This window comes from Eublepharis macularius, chromosome 1 (genome assembly GCF_028583425.1).
Source record: "Eublepharis macularius isolate TG4126 chromosome 1, MPM_Emac_v1.0, whole genome shotgun sequence".
Lineage (NCBI taxonomy): Eukaryota > Metazoa > Chordata > Lepidosauria > Squamata > Eublepharidae > Eublepharis > Eublepharis macularius.
Window position 1 is genome coordinate 186,023,822 of NC_072790.1, and position 24,802 is coordinate 186,048,623.

At 40.8% G+C, this 24,802-nt stretch overlaps 1 protein-coding gene across 2 annotated transcripts in view; it reads left to right on the forward strand.

Annotated features, from left to right (window-relative positions):
* Nucleotides 1-3,032: 3,032 nt before the first annotated feature.
* RAB3GAP2 (RAB3 GTPase activating non-catalytic protein subunit 2) overlaps nt 3,033-24,802 on the forward strand; it is a 76,706-nt gene continuing 54,936 nt past the window's right edge. For both annotated transcript variants that reach the window (XM_054980663.1, XM_054980672.1), the window contains exons 1-9: nt 3,033-3,212; nt 13,025-13,092; nt 13,443-13,563; nt 18,104-18,185; nt 21,514-21,561; nt 21,702-21,777; nt 22,157-22,258; nt 22,518-22,617; nt 24,007-24,105. In XM_054980663.1, coding sequence (XP_054836638.1) covers nt 3,089-3,212; nt 13,025-13,092; nt 13,443-13,563; nt 18,104-18,185; nt 21,514-21,561; nt 21,702-21,777; nt 22,157-22,258; nt 22,518-22,617; nt 24,007-24,105 — 820 coding nt within the window. In that variant the 5' untranslated portion in view covers nt 3,033-3,088. The remainder of the gene's footprint in view (nt 3,213-13,024; nt 13,093-13,442; nt 13,564-18,103; nt 18,186-21,513; nt 21,562-21,701; nt 21,778-22,156; nt 22,259-22,517; nt 22,618-24,006; nt 24,106-24,802) is intronic.

A 24,802-nucleotide genomic window follows, 5' to 3' on the forward strand; every position in this document is an offset into this window, starting at 1 on the left:
GGCAATATGATAGCCATCTTCAAAGTCTGCAGGTAGAAGCAAAAGCACCGTGACAAACTTATTATGATATATGGCAGTGTATAAACAATGAAACAGTATATCAAATGACTTAAATAATTTTTTCCAAATATCTTAAATAATCAATTTCAAAAGGGAACATTTCCCAAACTTCTCCTATATCAATCACAGCAGCCAAGTTTAGGAGAAGTTTGGGAAATGTTCCCTTTTGAAACTGATTAGTGGTTTTTGTGAGAACTGCCGGAAGAAGGATTACGGAAACGGGAAGGCAATACTGGTACCCTCGTTGAAGTTACAGCTCCACCGTGGAATATGTCCTCTTTTGAATGAGTTGGACATTGCTTCATTCAGAAGGTTATCTTCCAACTCAAGGCATTGGCACTTGATATTCAATGCACTGGTCACCTTACGTCTACATTTACTGGAAGGAAGCTCTTTGTATTATATATGTATAGGATTGTTCCAATTATTATGTGACCTATATGATATCCATGTAGAAATTGCCTCTGATTTTTTGCGCAGCTACAAGACCTTTATATGATATGATTGTATTACAAGCCTCTTGTTTTGGATTATTTATTTAAGTTATTTGGAAAAATTTATTTAAGTCATTTGATATACTGTTTCATTGTTTATACACTGCCATACATCATAGTAAGTTTGTCACAGTGCTTTTGCTTCTACCTGCTGGTTTTTCCATGATTCTCTCTGGTTTTGGATTGTCTTCAAAGTCTGGACAACTGACATGTAGAGGATGGAGCAGAGTTGTTTTCTGTTGCTCCAGAGATTCAGACAAGAACCAGTAGATTAAAGTTAGTTTTCAACTAAACATTGGGAAGAACTTCCTGATGGTTAGCGTGGTACATCAGTGGAACAGACTTCCTCAGAAGGCGGTGGGCTCTCCTTCTTTGGAGATTTTGAAGCAGAGGCTGGAGGGCCATCTGTCAGCAATGCTGATTCTATGATGACACAGTATAAGCTTAGGTAGACTGTGAGAGGGAGGGCAGAAAAGGATGAGCCAGCGCTCGGCTCTCCTAGCCCTTTCTTATGCGCCCAGGGTAATGCTGATCGCTACTCTGGAGTCTGGAAGGAATTTTCCTCCAAGCCAGATTGGTTAGGCAACCTGGAGGTATTTTGCCTTCCTCTGAGCATTGAGCAGAGGTCACTGGGGGAATAGCTGTGAATTTCCTGCATTGGGCAGGGTTTGGACTAGATGACCATTGGGGGTTTATGATTCTGTTACTCTTTCCCCATTTTATCCTTTCAGAAGAGTGAGGCTAAAAGTGACTGGCATAAGGTCACCCAGCAAACCTTGTGGCTGAATGGGGATTTGAACCTGAGTCTCCCAGATCCTTCTTTGACATTCTAACTACGATTTATTTACTTCATTTATACCTGTCTTTCTCCCAAGTGTGGACCCAAAGCAACTTACATCATTCTCTTCTCCTCCATTTTATCCTCATAATAACCCTATGAGGTAGGTTAGGCTGAGAGTATGTGGCTGGCCCCAGTTCTCCCAGCAAGATTCCTTAGCAGACTGGGGATTCAACCCAAGGTCTCACAGATCCTGGTCTGACACTCTATTATGCTACACTGACTCCTAACATATATGAAGCTTTCTACTGAGTCATGCCATTGGTCTATTTGTGTGCTATCAGTTCTACCAGGCAGCAGCTCTCCAGGGTCTTAGGCACATGAAGACATGAAGCTGCCTTATGCTGAAATAGCTGATTGGTCCATCAAGATCAGAGGCCACCTGGTCCGTTTAACTGGAGATGCCAAAGGGCAAATCTGGGAACTTCTCCATGTAAAACAGGTGCTATGCTGCAGAGCCAAAGCTACTTCCTGCCAGGCTGAGAAAGGTCTTTCTAAACAGGTGCTCTGCTGCTGCCAGAGATGCTTCAGTTGAAGATGCCAGGGCCTGAACCTCAGACCTTCTACATGCAACACAGAATGAGTTGTGCCTGAACTGTTACTAGAGCAGAAGCAACACACCAGCAGGTTGTTATATAAAACTAAGGCATGCTCCAGCAATATGGTTGTCAACAGCCTAGAGGAAAAAAAGACCTCACTCTATACCAGAAGCTTAGCTGGATGCTATTCACGTCCATGCAACAAGGAGCCCATTCCTAAACCTTAAGCCTCTATTAAAGGAATAGGTCGTTTCCCCCCCTACAGGCGGTTGGCAACCCCTTTGAGCTATTGAAGCCCGGGGAAACTAGGCGAGATCACTAACACAGGCTAAGAGTTCTTGCAACTCCATAAAGATAGTTTCGGGGAGGCTGGGGGTAGCCGTGTTAATCTCTAGTTAGAAGAGAAAGATTCGCCTTAGAGACCAGCTAGATTTCCAGGGTATGAGCTTTCAAGAGTCAAACTTGATATTTGACGAAGGGAGCTCTGACACTCGAAATCTTATACCCTGGAAATCTAGTTGGTCTCTAAGGTGCTCCTGGACCTGAACCTTGCAAATTCAGTAGGTGCACCTGCTATGGGAAAGGCCTGTTTGCTTCGTTATACTGCAAATACACAATACCAAATATAACAGTCGTATATGAAAATAAACCGTGCTGACCTAAAAGGGCATTACTTCCGATTAAACTTGCATAGACCCAGCTCCAAGCTCCCTTCGAGAGGCGTAAGCCCTTTAGGACCCTCTGAGTAAATATATTTACAGCGCAACCCTAAGCGGAGTTACTCAGTCTAAGCCAATTGAAATGAATAGGCTTAGACTGGAGCAACTCTTCATAGAATTGCGCTGGTAGGACCGGAGCGCGCGCCCGATTACTAAGCAAGCTCCGCCCCAGGAACTTCCTCGCTTGCGTCAGACGCCATAGGTGGAATCGCGGCCAGATCAAGCCAACAGTTCCCCGCCCTCCCGGCGTCTGAGAGCCACGTGATGTGTGCTGTCATACGGCCTCCTCATCGTCCCAAAGCGAGCTTTCCTCTTTGCGCGTGCGCAAGAGCATCAGCTCGGCTTCCGGGTTGGGTTGGCAGTGGAGGGAGGGGATCTGGGGCCGGGGATCTGGGGCCGGGGTTGTCGGGAGCCGTCAGCGAGCGGCCCCTTGGCGCTATGGCTTGCGCCCTCGTGCCTTTCTGCAGCTTCCAAGATCTGGAGTCCACGCGCGACTTCCTGTGTTCGCACCTCCGACAGGGCGGCGCTAGTGCCCCCGGGGGCGTCAAGGAAAGCAGCGGCGGTGAGTGTGTGTGTCCTTCCAGTCCCTGCACTGGGGGTGGGATGAGATGATGGGGGGGGGGGTATGCTTCGCCTTCGGCATCCCGGTGCGGCTGCCCTCTAACAGAATTCGTCTTCTGCTTCCTCAGGTGGGTGGGAGGGAGGGTGCAAGATACGTGGGAAAGGTTGGGGTCCCTCGCCGACCTCCCCACCCATTCACGATGCGGGCTGCCTCTCCTGGTCTCCACACGCAACAGACTGAGGGATGGCTTTTGAGATACTGGGTTGGGCTCTAGCAGTCCTGCTTACAGGTAGAAGAGTTTCTTCCTTCTTCCATATTCTCTATATAAATCTCCATGCAAGTACAAAGGTAAGGAGTGCTTTTTTTGCTGAAGTGTTTCTCACTGATAGGGTAGGTCTTTACTTGCAGGGAGCTTTCATATGGGGAACAGTCAAAAACAAAACACGCCATCTGTGGTTTGAAGTGGTGCAGTCTGTGCTGCTATCTCTAGGTTCTACTGCATGCGTATGTCAAACCTTACTTATATTGTGTTGGGGAAGGAAGTAGCATGGCTATCACAGGTATTTGATGATATGGGAACTATGGGGTCTGGGGACTCTGTGGCAGAATCAACTTGGCTGGGTACTCAGTGGGCAGACTCTTTGGTGCTACTGGTTGGAGATGACTTTTTGGCATTATTCTGTGATTACATAGAGGATGTATGTCAAAATGGGCTCTCCATGTCAACCTTTTTAATGATGTTTGGAGATTCCACTGATTGGGGTTATCCTAGAAATTTAGAGATAACTTCTTGTGTAAGATAACATTAGTGGTCACCCTGAAGGCCAGAATAGTATATTGGAACCGGCTTTCATCTATGTTTACCATGCATTTTATTTTATGTATTTTATTTTTTATTTACATTATATTTATAGTCTGTATTTCTCATTGATAGTCAAGGCAGATTACACAGTATAAATCAGCTGGGGCATTCAATAAATGATACAGTGGGGTAAGGGTTGCAAGTATTTGACAATCTGACGAATAATCTGACGAAGAGAACTGTGGTTCTCGAAAGCTTATGCTACAGTAAAGTTGGTTGGTCTTAAAGGTGCTACTGGACTGTTTTCTATTTAACAATTTGAAAATAAGCAGAAATCTGATATGGAGCTGAAAACAATATTGAAACAAAACATAAGCGATTTAACATGATGTGCAGACTGTCCAGTGGGAGCATATTTACAGCAACAGAAAATACTCAGTAGTATACTCTGCAGACCCTGTCCCTTTACCGATGCATCTCTCTGAACCATTTCCATACTGCACAACTCTAATACCTGTGTAAAAAACCCCTCCAGAATAATCAGTTTTGCATAGTTTGTAGAAAGCCAGGAGAGTGGAAGTTTTCCCGACCTCTTCAGGAAGCCCGTTCCATAATGTGGGGAACACCACAGAGAGTGCATGTGTATGGGCACCTGTTGATTTTGCCCACTGCAGGGTGGCACCTTCAGAAGGCCCTGTTCAGATTAGTGAAGCTGTCATGGTGGAGCATATGTAGAGAGGCAGTCTCGTAAATATGAGGGACTGAAGGGCTTTGTGTGTGATAGCCAAAGTTTGAATTGAGCTTGGTAACTGATGGGAAGTCAATGGAGTGACTGCAGAATGGGAGTAGTATGTATGTTATGGCTAGCTCTAATAATTGAGCTGTGGTGTTCTGCACCAAATGGTCTCTCTAAGTTGACTTTGAGGTAGGGTGAATGACAGTCATCTAGTCTTGATGATACCATGGCATAGATCCAAGTGACCAGATCAACCATGTCAGAGTAAGGGGCCATCTTCTGGGCTAAACTGAGTTGATAGAAGGCATTTTTTTCAGCTGCATTAATTTTCTTCTCTAGCAGCAGTGGTGGATCCAGTATAACTCCTGGGCTCTTTACTGAGTCAACAAGGATCAGTTGAGCCCCCCTAAAAGGGGGGCCCAAGTATCCTTCAAAATCTCCACCTTCCCAAACAACACCACTTCTGTCTTTTTTTTTTTTTTTAAAAAAAAATTTTTTATTGGGTTAGAACATTGATATTTTAACATTACATTACATTCAGTTTTCCCCTAATTTTTCGTTTCTAACCCCCTCCCTTTCCCCCCCTTTTGTTGACTTCCAACAGCTTTCCCACCCTCTGTCCCTTTTCCCTTACTTCTATTAAATTCCTCTATCTAAAACAAATATACATTCTCCATTATATTAAGCAGTACATCTTTAACTCCCTTACTTATTATACACCCAAACTATACGTCTTTAGATAAACAATTTATCCCATTTTCCATTTTTGAATATTTCTATATAAACCTATATATCATAAACCATAAAAATTTCCCACATTTAAATCAAACAATTTGATTTGTTCTCTATGTATTACTCATTTCATCTTTTTATGGTAATTCTATATAACTCCTCAGATACTCAATCAATTTAACTCTTCTATACATTCAGTTTGGTGCATATAAATCTTATCAAAGAAAGAAAATATTGTTAGTTACTCAATCCTCATGTTTAAACCTTATCATTAATTATTCTCTATCAGTTAACCTATACATATCTATATATATCTCAATCAATTAATAACTGCTTATAAATTCACATTTCTCTTCCTCCCCCGGTAAAGTCACCCCTCTCTTATACTTTAATTATACTTCAGTAGTTCTCAAACTGCCACAGTTTTCCTCCCACCTCCCATTTCTTCTCCAGATATTGTTTCAGCTTCTCCCAGTCTGTGTTAAACTGCCCTGAGTCCAGATCTCTCAGTTTTCTTGTCATCTTGTCCATTTCAGCCATATACAGCAATTTGTAGATCCAATCTTCAATAGTTGGCACTTCTTGTACTTTCCATTTCTGCGCATACAAAAGTCTAGCTGCTGCAGTCATATAAAAAATCAACGTCCTATGATGGGCTGGAATTCCCTCCATTCCCAAGTTTAGCAGCAGGAGTTCTGGGTTCTTATTTATTTGAAACTGTAAAATTTCACTCATTTCTCTTATTATTTCCCCCCAGAACTGCCTAGCTACCTCACACGACCACCACATATGATAGAGGGAGCCCTCATGTTTCTTACATTTCCAGCATTTATTAGAAGTATTCAAGTTCCCTAGCGCAATCTTCTTTGGTGTCATGTACCAACGATAGATCATTTTGAAAATGTTCTCTTTAATATTGATACATGTCGTTGTCTTCATTGTAGTTTTCCACAAGTATTCCCATGCCTCCATTGTTATTTCTTTATTGAAATTTATAGCCCATTTCACCATCTGTGTTTTAACTATCTCATCCTCAGTATACCATTTCAGCAGTACTTGGTATACCTTGGATATTCTTTTCTTGTCTTCTTTAAGAAGGGTCTGCTCTAGTTCCGAGTTCTCTGTTCGTATACCCCCTTTTACAGAGTCCGAATTGTATAAATCTCTAATCTGTCTATACTGGAACCAATCGTAGTTAGGTGATAGTTCCTCTTGCGTCTTTATTCTAAGTTTAGATACTTCAATTTTAGTTATTTCTTTGTATGTTAAACATTGTTGTTCATTATCAACAGCTCTCGGATCTATCACCTCGTATGGAACCACCCACAAGGGGGTTCCTTCTTGTAAGTAAATTCTGTACTTCTTCCAGATTGTATATAAACTTCTCCTTACAAAATGATGTAGGAACATCGAGTTGACCTTTACTTTGTCGTGCCATAGGTATGCATGCCATCCAAAAAATTTTTTATATCCCTCAAGGGCTAATAGTTTCTTATTCTTTAACGTCATCCACTCTTTTAACCAAACTAGGCAGATTGCATCATGATAAAGTCTCAGGTTGGGCAGTTGCATTCCGCCTCTTTCCTTTGCATCTTGTAGAACTTTTACTTTCACTCGAGGCTTCTTGCCTGCCCAAACAAAATCTGATATTTTCCTCTGCCATTTTTCAAATTGTTTAGAGTCTCTGATGATTGGTATTGTCTGTAGCAAAAACATTACTCTTGGTAACACATTCATCTTAACTGCTGCAATCCTGCCCAACCATGACAAATTCAATCTATTCCATTTGATCAAGTCTCTCTCTATCTGAGTCCATAATTTTTCATAATTATTCTTGAACAAATCTATATTTTTTGCAGTCAGCTCAACTCCCAAATATTTCACCTTACTAGTTACTTCACAGTCCGTTGTTTCTATTAACAATTGTTGTTTCTGCTTAGTCATATTTTTGCATAATATCTTTGACTTCTTTTTGTTAATGAAGAAACCTGCCAAGTCACCAAACTCCTTGATCTTATCTATCACTTTTGGCATGTTCTCCAATGGATCTTCTACAATTAACATTATGTCATCAGCAAATGCTCTAACCTTGTATGAATAGTCCTTTATTTTCATTCCTCGTATTTCCTCATCTTGTCGTATTTGTATCATCAGAATCTCCAATACTAAAATGAACAACAATGGAGATAACGGGCAACCTTGTCTTGTTCCTTTACTAATCGTCAATTTCTTGGTCAATTCATCATTCACTACAATTGCTGCAGTCTGGTCTCTATAGATTTCTTTAATTGCTCTGATGAATCTTTCTCCCAGTTGTAGCTTTTCCATAGTGGCAAACAAAAAATCCCAGTTTAAATTGTCAAACGCTTTTTCAGCGTCTACAAAGAAGAAACCAACCTCTTTATCACAACGCTTATCATAGTATTCAATAGCATTGATCACTGTCCTTAAATTGTCTCTTATTTGTGTGTCTGGCAAAAAGCCTGCTTGTAACACCACTTCTGTCTTGTCTGGGTTCCATTTCAATTTGTTCACTTTCAGCCATTTGATCACAGCTATCAGACAATGACTCTGAACCTCTGCTGTATCACCAGGGTATTTGGATAGTGATCTGTAGAGTTGGAAGTCATCCAGATACTGATGACATCCAATTCCAAAGCTATGAATGATTACTCCCAGAGGCTTTATATAGAGGTTGAATAACGTAGGGGTCAAGACTGCATCCTGTTGAACCCCACAGGACAACTTGCACATTGAAGATAGCTGGTCTCCAACAGCAACCCTTTGAGTCCATTTCATGAGGAACAATTTAAGCCAGTCCAAGGCAAATCCCCTGATACCCACTTCTACCTCCAGATGCCTCAATAGTATGGCATGATCTATTGTATCAAAGGCTGCAGGTAGATCCAGGAGGAGAAACAAAGTGCAGCCTTTCACTGTATTCAGAGGGAGGTCATCCATCAGGGCAGCCGTATCCTAACGTGCAATCTTATTTCTTAGTGTAGCTTTCAAGCAGTAAGATGCATCTAAGAGAAAGGATGAATGTCCATAAGGAGTGTAGTTATGCTGAATATATATGCTATTTCTTGCTTTCACTTGTTATTGCTTGTAAACTGCAGATGGGGAGATAAATTTGTGTCTGGTCTTCAGAGTGTAATTCAGGACTTGCATGATTGACTTGTTCTTCAAAACAAACACACATACCTACCCACTCACACCCCCTACATGTAGAAGATTGGCATGCCAGGGAGAAGGCTTCTACCTTCTCTCTGACATGTTTGTTTTCTATGTAGAGATGTCTGAAGTTTTTTAATTTTATTTTTAATTTTACTTATTTTATCTTGCCTTTCTCTTCAATAGGGATCCAAAGCAGCATACATTATTCTCCTCACCTCCATTTTTTCCTCACAACAACACTGTGAGGTTGGTTAGCCTAAGAGTGTGTGACTAGCTCAAGGTCACAACAGCAAGGTTCTATGACAGAGTGGGGAACTGAACCTGGTTCTCCCAGATCCTATTCTGTCACTCTAGATACTACAACCACATTGGCTGTACACACCAGAACAGGTTTACCATCTCTTGTTCTGTTCTATGAGAAGCAGGTCAGAGTAGAGATGTGACAGCCTAGGAAATCTATTTTTCCTCATTCTTGGGGGTCGGGGTCTTTGCGCCTCTAGGCCCAAGTGTGACATAGATAGCATGCATGCTTTTAACTTCTATAAGTGAATGGATGCAATGATGAGTTGTTCCTGTTTTAACTTGCAGGCAGTTCCTTGCTTTTGACCACATCTGTCTTAATTGATTAACATTTTATGTATTTAAAGTGCTTAAATACACTTGAATTTGCTGCTGTAATTCATGTTTAAGTATATGTTGACTCTTAGTACACTTTCATAAGAAAAGAGAAGAATTCAGTAAAGGGTCTTGTAATTCAGAAACATAATTCTGCTGCAGCAACAATTCAGTCTGTTTTCCCAGTACCATGTTATTCTGTTTTTGATCATGCTCTGTAGAAACAGTCGATGGCAGTAACTCCAAATGCTTGACTGAAAGGATCTTGATGTTTCAGATGATCTACATCTGATTGTGAAATCATTTTTTTAATTCCTTCTTTTTTGCATTGCCATGCTATTTTATTTATTTATTTAGAATCGTTCTTTGTTGCCTCTTCACAGTCCTGTCTGAAGCAGCTTGCAACTAAAATAATATAACAATATAAAATAACAGGTCAATTAAAAACAAACCATTAAACATCAACAGAATAAGAACTGTCCATAAACCAGACCTCAGACCAGAAGCAGCCCCTTTTAAAAATCTGTTGACATAAAACTCCTAATAAGATAGTAGGTGCCAGGCAAGTCTCAAGTGAGTGGATGTTCAACGTGCCACCGCAGAAAATGCTCTGTTTCTAATTGCCGCCTACCTCACCTCTAAAAGTGGGGCACAGAGATCAGGACTTGAGGAGCAGATCTTAACTGGTGGGCTGTATAGTATGGGAGGAGACGGTCCTTCAGTTCTTGCTCCTATGGATGTAGTTGAAGAATGGCTGGGGATTACATAATAGCCCAAACATTTTCCTATTGTGATGTGAACAGCAGCTGTTGCGAATGGGCTGGGGGCTGGGTGACCCTTGAAATTCTGCAAAAGTGTAGTAACTGTAGAACAGATCTTATCTTGTTTACGAGTTGGACAAGGATTATTAATGGAAATAATGAGAGTTAAATCTTAGCCCCTCTCTGGAGTTCAAATCTGTTTGACGGTTTCATTAATTAGATCAATTAATGTGTAGAGTATTTAAGCAGACTTTTTACTTAAGACCAGCTTTCTTGGACAAGGCCTCAGATGAGTCTAGGATTAGAGATGGAAGAACCAAATCAAGCCAGCTTCGGTTTACATGGGTATCAAATGGACGAGAATACAAAGTGAATAAACAGCAAGCAAAAGTTTGTTTATGCATTGCAGAGAAACAGGAAAAGTGGAAGTGCTGGTGAAAACGCACCATTTTCTTCATTTTTCTTGTAATGTATAAACTAGGACGAAGAGAAATCCATACACTCTAAATGATTTATTGGAGCACTGCAGGCGTATTCCAACAGAAGGGGGAGAAAAGCATGAGTTTACTCATGTCTCTCTTATTCTTATTTCTGGAGATAAGGACTTGACTTAAACAAGAAACTGAACTAGGACAACTTATGTCACAGCTAAACTGTGAACATTTTTTTCCTACTTCATTTATAGCCTGTCTTTCTCTCCAGAAGGGCCCCCCAAATGAGCTTACATCCTCCTCCCCTTCTCCATTTTATCCTCACCACAACCCTGTGAAGTAGTTAGATTGAAAGAGTGTGACTGTCCAGAGGTCACCTAGCAAGCTTCCATGGCAGAACAGGGATTCAGGTCTGGATTCTCACGATAACCCTGTGAGGTAAGTTAGGCTGAGAGATGTTGACTAACCCAAGGTTACATTTCCCTCTCTCTTAGGGCAGAGAGCCTGATAAGCAAAACCTTGCTTGACCTCCAGGCCTTGGAAGTTTGTCCCCTTAGTGTCCCAATTGGCTTTAGACACAGAAAACTATAACTCTGCTTAGGATTTCACTGCCAGTTACCCGCCAATATTTGCTCATCATTTTCCAGGGATTTGTTGCACTAGTACTGGGGATGAAAGCAGGAGTATGAATGTAATCTGCTAGAATGCTTGGGGTTTTCTTACGCAGATCTCATATAGTTTCCTTCCTGCAGCTATAGTGTAAAAAATGAATGGCCCTTACATTTTATTTTCTGCTGTAAGAAAGTGTCTTCTGCCTCTAAACTACTGGGACACATAACTGCTTTCTAACCAGTTTTGGTTTACTGTTGTGTAGCAGAGATGGAACTTCTTTTAAAATGTGTCACAAAACTAGATTCTAGAACTTTTTTTGGCATATTTTTCCCTTTCAATCTGTTTCTCCCTATGACCAGGTAAGGGATTTGAATCATAAAAGTTTTCAAGTCTTGCTATATTAACTTAGCATGTTACTAAACTTAAGCCAATCCTAGGCAGGGTGACACCCTGCTAAATTCACTGAAGTCAGTAGACTTAGAAGGATGTATCTTTGCTTAAGACTGAACTGTTAATAAGCAAATGGCGAGTATTCCTCTTTGCCCTGGAAAATATTCTTCTGCCCTATTTTTATCCAAAAGTGTTAAGTTAGTTGTGGTATATCAGTTGCCTGAATGGATATGAGAAAACAGAAATTGAAGTACTTTGCAGTGTAATTGAAAAATGTAAACTCAGAATTGGCATCAGCTTGCTGTGAAAACCTTTAAGGATCCTTAAATCCCAGGCTCGCACCTTGCACATGTAGGAAGCCAGTGCAGACTGTAACGTGGATCTGAACGATTTTTTGAGTCCCACCAAGTTGAATGCAGCCCATGTGATGGGCAGGACTGGCTTCAGCTCCGCCTCTCCTGAGACACAGCCAATGGAATCAGGTGAAATGCTGGGCCAATGAGAGTTATAGTCCATTGGAGGAAAATGAAGGCTTGGAAAGACTGAGAGGGAGAAGGGTTCGAGACACTGCTAAGGGAGGCAGCAGATAGATAGCTGGCTGTTAATCTGTTCTTTTACTTTGAAACCTTTCCTGTTCAAGCTCAATATGTTTAGTAGTTTAAAATCTGTTTACTCCTATATTCCATTATGTGAATAAAGTTTGTTTTCATTTCGTTTAACCCTGGCTGGCATGAGATTGTTAGCTACACAGAAATATCTGACACACACAAACACTGTGGTCACATTAAATGGACCTGGTCTAGATGGTAGCAGCATGTATTGAGGGATAGTAACTTCTGAGTTCCCTTTTCCCCAGTAGCCCTGGGCTGTAGCTGGGTTAAGGGAGGTACATACAGGGAACTGGCTTTCTTTCTGGTGGAGCCTTTGGAAGAGGAGAGAAGGGACCCATGAGGATTTGGGTCAAGACTTTCTGCTTACTGTAGTGGAGGCTAGACAGGTGGTGTATAGCAGTGGACTCCCAGCCTTAACTTGCCTGGTGAGAAAGGGGTGTGTGTGTGTTTGTGTATGAGAGAGAGAGAGAGAGAGAGACGGGGTCTACCTGCTTACCTAAACTTGCCATACCATGTTAGCCCACAAAAAGGTTTGATAAATTTTGTAGTTTTGGTGGCAGAGATATTGGTTGGTGGGCTGTGTTTAGCTTCATGGATCACAAATTATGTCAGTCTGCTCTACAGTGCTGGTGTAATGTGTTTACTGTGACCATAGCAAGATCCTTTCCTTCCTGATCAGGTGATGAGTCATGGCTTTCAGCCATACTTGCACCTTGGAATAATATTCAAGGGCAGTTTTGTGTGATTTTAAATTTTTTTACTATAAGTTGATAATCAGCCACGGGTTTCTTGTATGTTGCTATTTAAGCCCTATGTGCTTATCTTGTGATTTAATGCTAATTTCTTATCACAGTTTCATAGGCACTGAAATGTGGCTTTTCACATCAGCATATAAATAATGATTATAATTTGCCATACTAAACTAGACCAATATTTTAATATTAGGTAAACCTGGAAACTGGGAAGATGATGATTGGGGAGCCTGGGATGAAGGAGGAGAAGTGCAGGAACTTGTAAGTCTATCTTTTTTGCTTTCACGAGTAATTGTGCACTCTGTAAATGAATTTCCTTTCTCCAGTGCTTCTCACAATAACTTGAATAATTCCAGTTGAAACATTCCAGTTAAGTAAACTGGGATTCACGCATCCAGTTTACATGATGATTATCATATCTTGTTACATGCAGCTTTTCTGTTGTTGGGTATAGCTAATCGATAGCTATTGCATGGAGGACGTCATAATCACATGAAAACATTCTTGTTTTTGATTTCCTCAAAAGTTATCATTTATTTTGTACAGGTGATTTAAAAAAAAAAGTATAAATATGTCCCTGAAAATTAATAGTTTTAAAAATCATTGTGTAGGAGGAAGAATCTGCTTCCAAGACACAGGCAAGTTCCTGGCTTCAGGACTGTGTTTTATCTTTGTCACCAACAAATGATCTCATGGTAATAGCTCGTGAGCAGAAAGCGGTATTTTTTGTCCGTAAGTATACTGTTTGTGTTTTGTATTCATGCTATTGTGATGGTGATAATTGCAGCTTTTGAATTAAAAGTAATAAGCTGCTTTGGGCCTCGTGCACTGTGGGTTGGATCTAGCAGAACATTTCCGCATGTGACTTTTTTGCGTCCCCTGTCCCCCCGTAGCCCCCAGATGCCCCCCTCACACTGTTCTGGCAGTCCCCTGTCCTCCAAGGGCAGGATTTCAGTGTGGAACATTTGGAGCTCCAGTGGAAGGGAAGAGGCGAGAAAATCACACTCCGCAGACAGAAATGCTCTGTTGGATCCGAACCCATGTCTTTAATTATCTTTAGCTACAAAGTCTTACTCACCTTTCTCTCTGCCCTCTTCTGTTTCTTCTGGGGAGGTATTTATAGTAACAAGTACTGTTCTTTATTCAGAATGAAAGCTATAGAAGGAAAAGATTACATTCTTGAGGCGCTATGATGGTTAAAACCAATCTATTACCTCCATGTTTTATGTAGCAAACATAATTGAGGTGTCTCCTACAACAAATAAAAGTGAGAATAACACACATCTTGATAGGTCAGGGTTCCCAGATGAGTTGTTCAGAGATTGATATGGGTCTTGTGTTTGCTGAAAGAAGATCTGATGTAATATTCATGTACCTACAGAAATTGTTTGCTGTTAAAGTGAAGAGTTGTCATGTGTAATATAAGAGGAGACTCATGACCTTTTGCAGAATACTTTTATTACTATGTGTATGCAGCACACACTTATCATGTAGATGTATGGGGGTGCTATGTACGTATGGTTAACATAGCTGAGGGAAAGCCACTCACCAGAATGTCAAGATTGACAGCTTTGCAGCTTTTAGACATTTACATTCCATCCTTTCATAAATACAGAGATGTTTACAATATCAAAAACTGAAACCAGTTCATTGTAAACCACAGTAAAAACAATAAGAAGACATGAGAGAATATCATGGCCCAGCATACAAACCAATTTCTGTTTGGGAAAGCCTTTTGAAATAAGGTTTTATATTTTAGCCATCTTTCCAAATGCATCTCCTCCTCTGGGAGGTTGTTCCAAAGTAGCCACTGAGAAAAGTACCTTGCAGATAGTGGGTTGGAGCCAGCATAGAATTTCCACTTGCACTAGAGCTCTTGCATAAGCAGAAATGTAAGAAAAAGACCATTGTAGGTGCTTGTGCTTCATTAGGGTTATTGTACCTCCGCTTACCTTTCTGTTTGTGCAAGGTACTGTACAGCCAGTTTCTGGGCACTACAATATTTATTAATTTTATTTTAAAAATATTTCTATACCTCCTTTCCACCCAAGCAGGTTCTCCAAGGTGGCAAACATCAAAGCATTTCAACATATATAGGGAGGAAAGTGCTAGGTGTTGCACAAGATCTGTAAGCGTAACTCTGCTAAATCTATATGTCCATGTGTACTGCAGGATCCAAGCCAATCTCTTTGTATAGGGAGGGGGACCTAACAAAGTCTGCTGGTCTGAACGAAGTTGAAACATGGGTTGATACTGGAAGAAGCAACCATTTCTTCAGTAGTTTCCCAAATAGTAGATTTGCATTTTCGGAAAGTAGCTTTTTTGCACATGAGCCACCTTTCTACTGCTGCCTTTGATCCAATAGTAGAATCAAAATTCAAAACAATCCCACGTACTTCTCTAGCATCTACTCCCAATACCTTCTCTGAAATGTTAACCTAAGTGAGCATATCTTGTCTAACCTCATAACATTCCCTTAGTTTTCTTCAAATTTGTTCCAGAACCCATTCATACAATTGTCTGATCGCTCCCTTGATTTTCTTGCCATTGCATAAATGAGAGGTATTTCCTTCTGAAAACTATTATTCTACTTAGCAGGGTGTGGTCTTTTTAAATCTCTAGTGGAAACGGAAAAAAAACTTGCCTATTACCTTAAGAGTTTTGTAGTTCTCTACTGCTATGTGAAATAGAAACCTGCTTGCACAGCAAGTGGGAAGAGCAATGACCACCTCTCTTCCCACTATGTCTGGAGATTTAAAGGACACCTTTCATCCTGTACGAGAGATGAAAACTACAATCTTTTTGTCCAATTTCTTTTCTTTGTTTGTGATACAACTTGATGTATAGCCTAACTTTTAAAGTTTCTTGTGAACAGGTGATTGATAGTAACTGTATTAATATATTCTGAACTTTCCTGTAACATTATGTGTATTAAATTAAAAACTGAACACAAATATTATGCTTATATAGGATTTTGACTTTAAAGAAGCACTTCTTTCAAAATGTTTTCTTTGAAAAAAATCAATTGACATGCTCTGAGAGAATAAGGTTTTTTAAAAAATTGTTCTTTGTTTTAATTATGGGCAGAAAGGTCAGCTGTAAGAGTGACAACAAATAAGTATGACTATATATGGAAGTGTAAGGGTAGCATTATCCATTTTAATTTGTTCAGAAATGTGACTCATTAAAGAATAAAGAAACAGCTCATGAATCATTTAATTAAGTTTTGCCGGCTTTTGGTGTCCTAGTTGTAATAAATGATATGTAATAAATTTAGAAATGTATAACAAAGATTATGCTTCTCTAAACCATATTGTGTGTCTGTTTGCTTTCAGCTGATGTTCTTAATAGTGCCTGGAATGAAATAATAGTTTCTAATAATAAAGTGATCTCATTGTGGCAATCACAAGACTAGATGGTTACAAAAACATTTCTTTACATTTTGTCTATGCATTGTGATCTCATTGCTGCTAAGCAGAGTAAATTTAAATGGCTTGATTATCACATTAAATAATTTCAGAGGAAAAGCTTTTATTAGTCAAAGCCTTTGTAGTACAGAAGTTAAGACCATAACTGAGCAAAATGCCTGGGAACAGTATCTAAATAAATTCATACCAAAGATCAAGTGTATATTTTTAATAATTTAAAAAGGCTATTGAACAGCTTAACTAGGGATTTTGTGCATTTTTTTCATTTCATGTTCAACCTTGATGTTAAGCCAGAAATTACAGACTTTTAACTAAGACAGATTTTGTTGCATGTATTAATATAGCAGGTCAAACTAGACTTTGATTGGCCTCGTCTATAAATCCTGGGAAGTATGCCATATAGTCGACAACCCTCTGAAAATCTCAGATGTATTTTCTAACATTTAAACTCTAAAGAAGAATGGAAGCATAATGCTGGCAATTACATGAAAATCTTGTAGCTTTGTACCCAGTACCTACTTCACTGTACCCAGTAGTTTTGAAAGAATAATCCATATAACAGAGACATATGGGGGTGGATCTTTCCCGTCCTCTAACTCTGTCGAGCAAAGTTTGAAGCTTTCCTCCAGCCTAAGGAGCCTTCCTCCAACTCAAGTGGCTCTTCTGTTAGAGGAGGGCTCCTTAGACTGGAGCAGAGTTTCTGTGAGGAGAGAGGGTCCACTCCCCTGTCTATAAGCAAATTTTAAATGGGCCTGGAACACATCAAGTGAAAAGAAGGCATACCATGAAAGAGGGGCTCGTAGAGCAAGGAATTAATTTTAGGATAAACTGACAACTCAAACAATTCATCCATTTCTTGTTTGCCAGTCTGTCCTTGCTAGTGTAAAATTGTTTCCCAGTATTTATAGACTTGTAATTACACAGGAAAGTCTTTCCCATCAGTCCTTGTGAAATAAATTAATAAGCATGGTTTGCAATAATCCATGCTTACTTGCTGCTTCCTTTGAGGCGTGTTGGAAAGGGGACAAACAACATTCCTTGAGGTGCTGGAGGAGGCATGGAAGTACTTTTTCTCCTTATGAGGGTCTTTCTAAAGTGCTATGATAAGATAAACGCATCATAAATTCCTGTTTATACTCATCTATCCATCTTATTTGGAAATTTGGCAAAATTCTTTGGCCCACCAGTAGTTCCAGAGAGACTGTTTCTGAATTTTCATCCTGTAAAACTTACTGACATACTGTTTTTATGGATAGTTAGGAGTGGATCTGTCTAGCATGAATAGAGCTATGCTAGGGTAAAGGGATACTTTTACACAGGGCTTTTTTTCAGCTGGAACGTGGGGGAATGGAGTTCCGGAACCTCTTGAAAATGGTCACATGGCTGGTGGCCCTGCCCCCTGATCTCCAGACAGAGGGGAGTTTAGATTGCGAGCGGTGCAGAGGGCAATCTAAACTCCCCTCTGTCTGGAGATCAGGGGGCGGGGCCACCAGCCATGTGACCATTTTCTCCTAGGGCAACCCACTGAGTTCTACCACCTCTTTTCCCAGAAAAAAAGCCCTGCTTTTGCATCTTCCACTGTTGTGCTCCATGAAATCATGCCCCCAGGGTTTGCTGTTGATCTGCATTGGAAAAGGGTCTTTGCTAAAAATTACACCTCCCTTTCTAGAGGGGGAATTAGGATCCAAAACAAACTCAGACCATTTTAATATCCTTGATTAGCGTGTTCCTTTATTTTAAATTCATCCTACAGGTGCTTTGATACTATATTTTGAGTTTCGTCTTGAAAATTAAGTTATGAAATGTCCATGAGCAGTGCTATGTTTTTTTTGTGTTTCTTTCAGCAAAATGGAAGCACAGTGAAAAAGGGAAAGAAGAAATGCAATATGCTGTTGGCTGGAGTGGCTCTTTAAATGTCGAAGAAGGGTAGGGATGGGAACTCAAAATGCTGTGAACGATAATATAATCCCTTTTTTTACTTTGCTGGTAAAACTGTTGCCTGAGTCATCATCCAAAGGTCTTTGCATGCACAGGCTGCCTATCCTTTGCGTGCACAGGCTGCCTATCAAAGGGGCCATAGGGTCAAAATCGCAGGAGGTCATAGCCCCTCTCTATACTGCCTTGGTCAGGCTGCACCTGGAGTATTGTGTGCAGTTCTGGAGGCCTCACTTCAAAAAGGATGTGGACAAAATCGAGAGGCTGCAGAAGAGAGTGACAAGGATGATCAGGGGTCTGGAGACTGAGGCCTACGAGGAAAGGCTGAGGGCCTTGGGAATGTTTAGTTTGGAGAAGAGGAGATTGAGGGGGCACATGATTGCTCTCTTTTAAGTATCTGAAAGGCTGTCATTTGGAGGAGGGCAGGGAGCTGTTCCAGTTGGCAGCAGAGGGTAGGACCTGAAACAATGGGCTTAAATTACATGCAGAAAGGTACCGGTTGGATATTAGGAAAACCTTTTCATGGTCAGAGTAGTTCAAAGGTGGAATCAGCTGCCTAGGGAGGTGGTGAGCTCCCCTTCACTGGCAGTTTTCAAGAAGAGGCTGGATGCATATTTGTAAGGGATGCTTTAGGCTGATCCTGCACTGGGCAGGGGGTTGGACTAGATGGTCTGTATGGCCCCTTCCAACTCTTATGATTCTATGATCCTTTCTAGTTAAGAAATTGACTTTCCTGCTTTGCACCTGGAGTTTCTTGTTCATTAATTAATTCATTAATTCCAAAACTTCTATTAATTAGTTCATTAATTCCAAAACTACCATAAAAGCTGCCTTGTAACTGGCAAAATGTTACAAAATGTGGCAAAATGTATGTTCTGCTGCTGCCTGCTCTCAGACAAGACTAAGCAGGGGAAGGCCAGGGCATGACTCTCAAACATGGGTGTCACCTGCCCTGGCTTCTCCCCTGCAGCCCACTCTCACATAAGGAGTAGGCAGCCCATCTCGCCTGATCCCAACCATGGCAGCTGCAGCCGCCGCAATGAGTAGATGGCTTGGTCTGGCCATTATTGCTGGGTCATAAAAGCTTTGATAACCAGCAAAGTGGGTTATTCGGGAAGTCCAGTTCCTAATGGATGTTGAGTTAACGTACTTCCAGGTATGTCCTATTGAAGCTACTAAATAAATGCAGGAAATCTCCTCTAGGTCCCTGGCAGTGCCAGCAGGTGTCCAGAGATGGATTTTATATATGCAGCTAAATTTATAAGGTGTCACGTTACCATTCAGACTAAACCCTTAAATCTGTTGATAATTAGATTAGAGATGGTTCTGGACCAAATTCATTCCTAGTCTGCTTCTATTCTTAAATGTCTCCTCCATTTCTCTCCTCAAAATGTCAAAATTCAGGAAAATTATAGCAAATTAAACTAAACTATTTGGAGAAAGTAAACAGTTATTAATATAGTTAACATCATAAAATGCCAGAATATGTTGATGTACTGCATGGATGTATGGTCTAGTGGTTAGTATATCATACTGTGATCTAGGAGACCCAAGCTCAAATCCCTGCTGTACAATGAAGCTCATGGACTAGTCACCGTCTTTCAGCCTGATCTAACTTACTGGGTGGCTATGAAGGTAAAATGGGGAGGAAAGAACCGCATACTCTACCCTGAGCTCCTTGGCAGAAGCTAGGATGAAAGTGTCATGAACAATAGATAACTTGTTAAAAATAGTGAGCATGCATTTATTAAAATGTCTATTAATTGAGATATAGGTTTTAATATTTGATGTGATGCAATTAAAAGATTTCAAACACTATGTATTTCAAAATGTCTCCTTTTGATTAATTACTTGCAAGACTTGAAGAGTTCTGAGTTCTGCAGGCCCCCCCCCCCAATTCTATTTTAGGTGCTGCTCTGGGTGGTGTTGAAATTCTCTGCAGCTGCTCTCTGCCTTCCATTTTTGGCTCTCTCTTGTACTGTCTGAAACTCTCTATCCAGCTCAGCACTGAGCGTTACAGAGCAGTAGTGGGAGGACAGGAAGGGAAAACTAGGAAGGATGGAGTGGAGGAACAACTATAGGGATACTGTTTGGGGCAGCATTGATGTGATGAGATTAAGTGGGCAATAGATTGCTACATGTGAGAAGTCCATTTCCTTATTTGGCTCAGGTAACAATAACAAAGCTGGTGTGAAACCAGAATAACTTGCCTCATCACTCTACCTGTGATACTTTATTAAGTACCCAGATAAGTGAAGGTTGCCCTGCTATCTCTGTCTTATGTGAAAAGGGCCTATATGAAAAAAAATCCTTGGCTCTAGGTTCCCTGGATGGCACCTTTGATGCTAAAATCCTTATGAGCAGTGTCCTATTTATAGCAGTCAACTGAAATCTAAAGAGAGCCTGCCTTTGATTTTGCGTTAGTGGTCTTGGCTGGCTTTTCACATGTGTGTTTTATTGCTACTCTTCAGTCTTGCTTCATGTGGAAGTAATTGTTACAAAGATATGAAACTTGCTGTGGTTGGTCTGTGTGATTTTTTTTTGGACACTTTTGTGTTCTTCATTTTTCATTGTTGAAGCCTTGTTCTTTGTGTCCCCCTCCCCTGGTGCTTTTGTACCATTTGTGTTCACATAGAGCAGAACCACAAGTGACAAAAGGCACAGATTGGACACTTGTCTGTTTCCCTCAAGTTTTGATGGGAAATGTAGGCATCCTGGTCTCGCAGCTTCGCTCTCTGACTGCTGTCCAATGGACTTTTCAACTGTCACTTGTCCAACATTCCGCCAAGCTGCCTACATTTCCCATCAAAACTTGAGGGAAGCAGACAAGTGTCCAATCTGTGCCTTTTGTCACTTGTGGTTCTGCTCTTAGACACTAGTTTCTTTTAGCAGAATCTGATTGGCTATTTAACATTATTGGAATCCTCCACTTCTGCAGTTCTATCCCTTCTCTTTCCTCCCTTCCTCTTTAGAATACTTTTTGGCTTACAGTTTTTTGACGTGTGCACAAATTCAGTTGTATTAAATTGGCCCTGTGATGATAAAGGAAAACTTTGGGCCTGAAATATTGAGTGGAAGATGCATCTATGGACAGGAAATGCATAAAATTTAGTGCAAAAGAATTAGGCACTATAGTAAAATGCAATTAAGTACAGTTCTGAACCTAAACATAAACCAGGCTGACCCTCTGGATTTCAAGAACAGGCATAGGTGCTAACTCTGAATTAGCAATCAGCAGCTCTGTTTTACTGTTGTATTGAGATTGACTTTTCTTTTCTCTGTGCAACAGAGTCTTAGTATCCCTTTTTCCCCCCTTTAGTGAATGTGTAAGCAGTGCACTGTGCATCCCGCTGGCAAGTCAAAAGAGGTAAGAATAGACCATTTAAACTCTCAAAGAGTCTGTTGGATGCTTTCAGATACATATGTGATAATTGAATAAAAAATAACTGGGTTTGTGAAATAACTGAGAATAAGAATAATTCCTTTTATTTTCTGTGTATGAGACAGGAGCTCCACAGGCCGACCTGACTGGACCTGTATTGTTGTAGGCTTCACCTCTGGCTACGTTCGCTTCTACACTGAGGTTAGTCATTTTCACTGTTGTTTAACTGCCTGCGGAGGACTGTTCCATTCCGTATTCTGCTTGTTTCCTACACAAAGGGAATCGATAGTACTTTGAAATGCAGTGTATCTGTTTGATGTTACTTTTCCAACAAGGCAGCTGTTTGCACCAGAAGCCTGTTTGCTGGGGGAGACGCTAGTGCAGTGTTTCAAAACAGTGTGAAGGCCAAACTGTGCTGTGGTTTCTACAGTGTTAGGGAAATGTAAAATATGAGGTGGCCCTGAAGTTGTGGCTTAAACCACTTTCTAGAGGACAGGTTGTAATTCCCTGCTCCCTGTACTCCCCTAAGGTCTAGTAATATAGAGATTACATATTAATGATTCTCTCACACTTTTTTTAGAATGGAGTACTGCTTCTGGCACAGCTTTTAAATGAAGATCCTGTCCTGCAGCTTAAATGCAGAACTTATGAGATTCCCCGGCATCCTGGAGTTACTGAACAGGTACCATGATTGATACTTTTCCTACAATGATTCCATTACAAAACGTATTCCCATTGCACTGTAATTGGTGGCTGTTGCTGTTTGTCTTTCACAAAATGGGCTAGTTTCAAGGCTAACCCTGAAGCATGAGGGAGGTAGTCTCCCCCAGTCATCTTCAGCAGGATAGGAAAATTACAAAAGTACAATAGGGTAACAAAAATAGCTATTTACATTTGTTTTGTTACTACAGAATGATATTCTTTTTAATTTTTAAATGCAGAACGAGGAAATGAGTATCTTATATCCTTCTGCAGTTGTGACAATTGATGGTTTCAGCCTATTTCAGTCCCTCCGTGCTTGTCGAAATCAGGTAGCAAGAGGTAAGTTTAGGACTGAGGGCTATTTTACCCATTTTTGTTGTGCTTTCAATGGTGAAGGGTGTTAAACTGTATTATGCCTTGTCAACAACTAAGGTGATTTTATTGAAACATTCTATGTCAGAAGGAAATGTTATTCCTCTTGGAAAGCTGACAGTGCTCAGACAACTGCACAGCAGTTGCTATGGAGTAGACCCACTTCAGTGGGTCTGCTCTGTAGCCCAACTTTCTTTCACTGTTGTTTTAATATTCTGCTCCATTAGATGCTTCTTGTTCTGAGTACACTATGAATTCTGGGGATGTCATGACTTTCAAATACTACATTTGGTGGGCCTGAATAAATGCTGTTCCTGGGTCAAAGAATCATTGACAGTTCTATTTTCCCCCCTGTGCAACAAAAATAAATGACTTCTAAAAGGGAAAAGGAAGAAGCTTTAATCATTACAGTTTATTTAGGTTTCTTTATTCTGAGGACTCAGAACTGGTTGCAGTATGCCCTGTTGCTTGCACACTTACATTCAGTTTCAGTGGAAGTAGGGATTTGGATGAAAATTACTCACTTCTGTAAGGGTATCCCATTGACTAGAAGCAGAAATGCTGTGGCTTCAAGTAAAATTTAAAAAAAATATATTTATTAATTAGATGTATATTCCGCTAACCCCACAAGTGGGCTGAGAGCGGATTACAATCACAGTAAGAATAAAACTATGGTAACATAATGTAAAAACTTCAATAAATAATCATTAAAACAGTAGTGCACATTTTGCAACAACCCTTCAACACCAACAAATCCGTGGGGCAGGGTGACCAGTTGACAATAGCAGCAGAAACCAGGGGGACATACGTTCCCCCTGTGGCAGAAGGTCTGCCCACCTCAACCACCATAAGTCTGGCAGAAAATCTCCATCTTTCAGCTCCAACGGAATGATAACAAATTCTCCTGGGCCTGAGTCTCCAGAGACAGAGAATTCCTCCAGGTTGGTGCCAGGGCTGAGAAAGCCGTGGACCTGGTTAAGGCAAAGTGAATCTCCTTGGAGCCAGGGATCACTGGTAGATGTTTATCTGCTGAACGAAACACCCTCCGGGGAACATATGGTGAGAGGCAGTCCCATAGGTATGCCGGTCCCAGTCCGCTAAGGGCTTTAAAGGTCAGAACCAAAACCTTGAACCTGATCTGGAATTCCACTGGGAGCCAGTGCAGCTAGCGTAAGCCTGGTATAATATGTGTCTGGAATGAACTACTGAACAATTGTGTGTGCACTCAGTAGGTAAGATGGTTCAAGGGTATACACTTTTACCAATGCTGTTTGTTGGTATATTCTTATAATGATAGTGATATTCTAGCTAATAATTCTATATAATCTCTCTGGGTTTTTTTCATAACATGGGCAGCTGCAGCTTCAGGTAATGAGAACGTTCAGCCACCTCCGTTAGCTTATAAGAAATGGGGCCTGCAGGATGTGGAAACCATAGTAGATCATGTTAGCATTGGTAAGTATTGTCACGTTGGTCAGCACCATTGAATTAATAGTTCTGCTCCATGAGTCATTGTGTGAGCCGTCTAGAATATTAGTACTAGGATTTATGCCGTACTTCAACACGCTTCACATACATTACCACAGTAAACCATACAACTACCCTAAGGTACGTCCATATGATTATCCCCATTTTGCAGTGTGGCTTTCCTAAGGCCTCCTAGTGGGTACCTGGCAGATAGGCAATTTGAAGCAGGAGATTCTTGATTCATAGGTTGCATTATGTAGCTATTTCTCAATATAAAAGTGCTATTGTCCCCTGAGAATGCAGCTGATGCTGCCTTGCTGGGCCTAGTTTAAGAGTCAGTGTAATAGTCGTTACCAGTACGCTCTCTTCTCCATGCTGTCAGGTTGATGACAATGCCTTATGCTGAGTTGTGAGGCCTGTTCTGTACTCCCAGAATTTATGCATTGATATTGCCTTGTGAAAATCTTTTGATAGTTACTCAGTGCTATTCTTTGGGGAAGGGGGGGGGGCTGAATGGTTGGAAATGAAGCTTTACTTCAGTATCAGTCATTCCCAGTAAAATGTCCATATGATAGACCTGCATTTTTTGTGAGGGCACTTAAAGTGCAATCTTATGCACTTTAATCTTTCAGTCTGTGTAGACTGGAATCATTTTGAGTGGGATTTTACTCTTTTTTAAACAGAT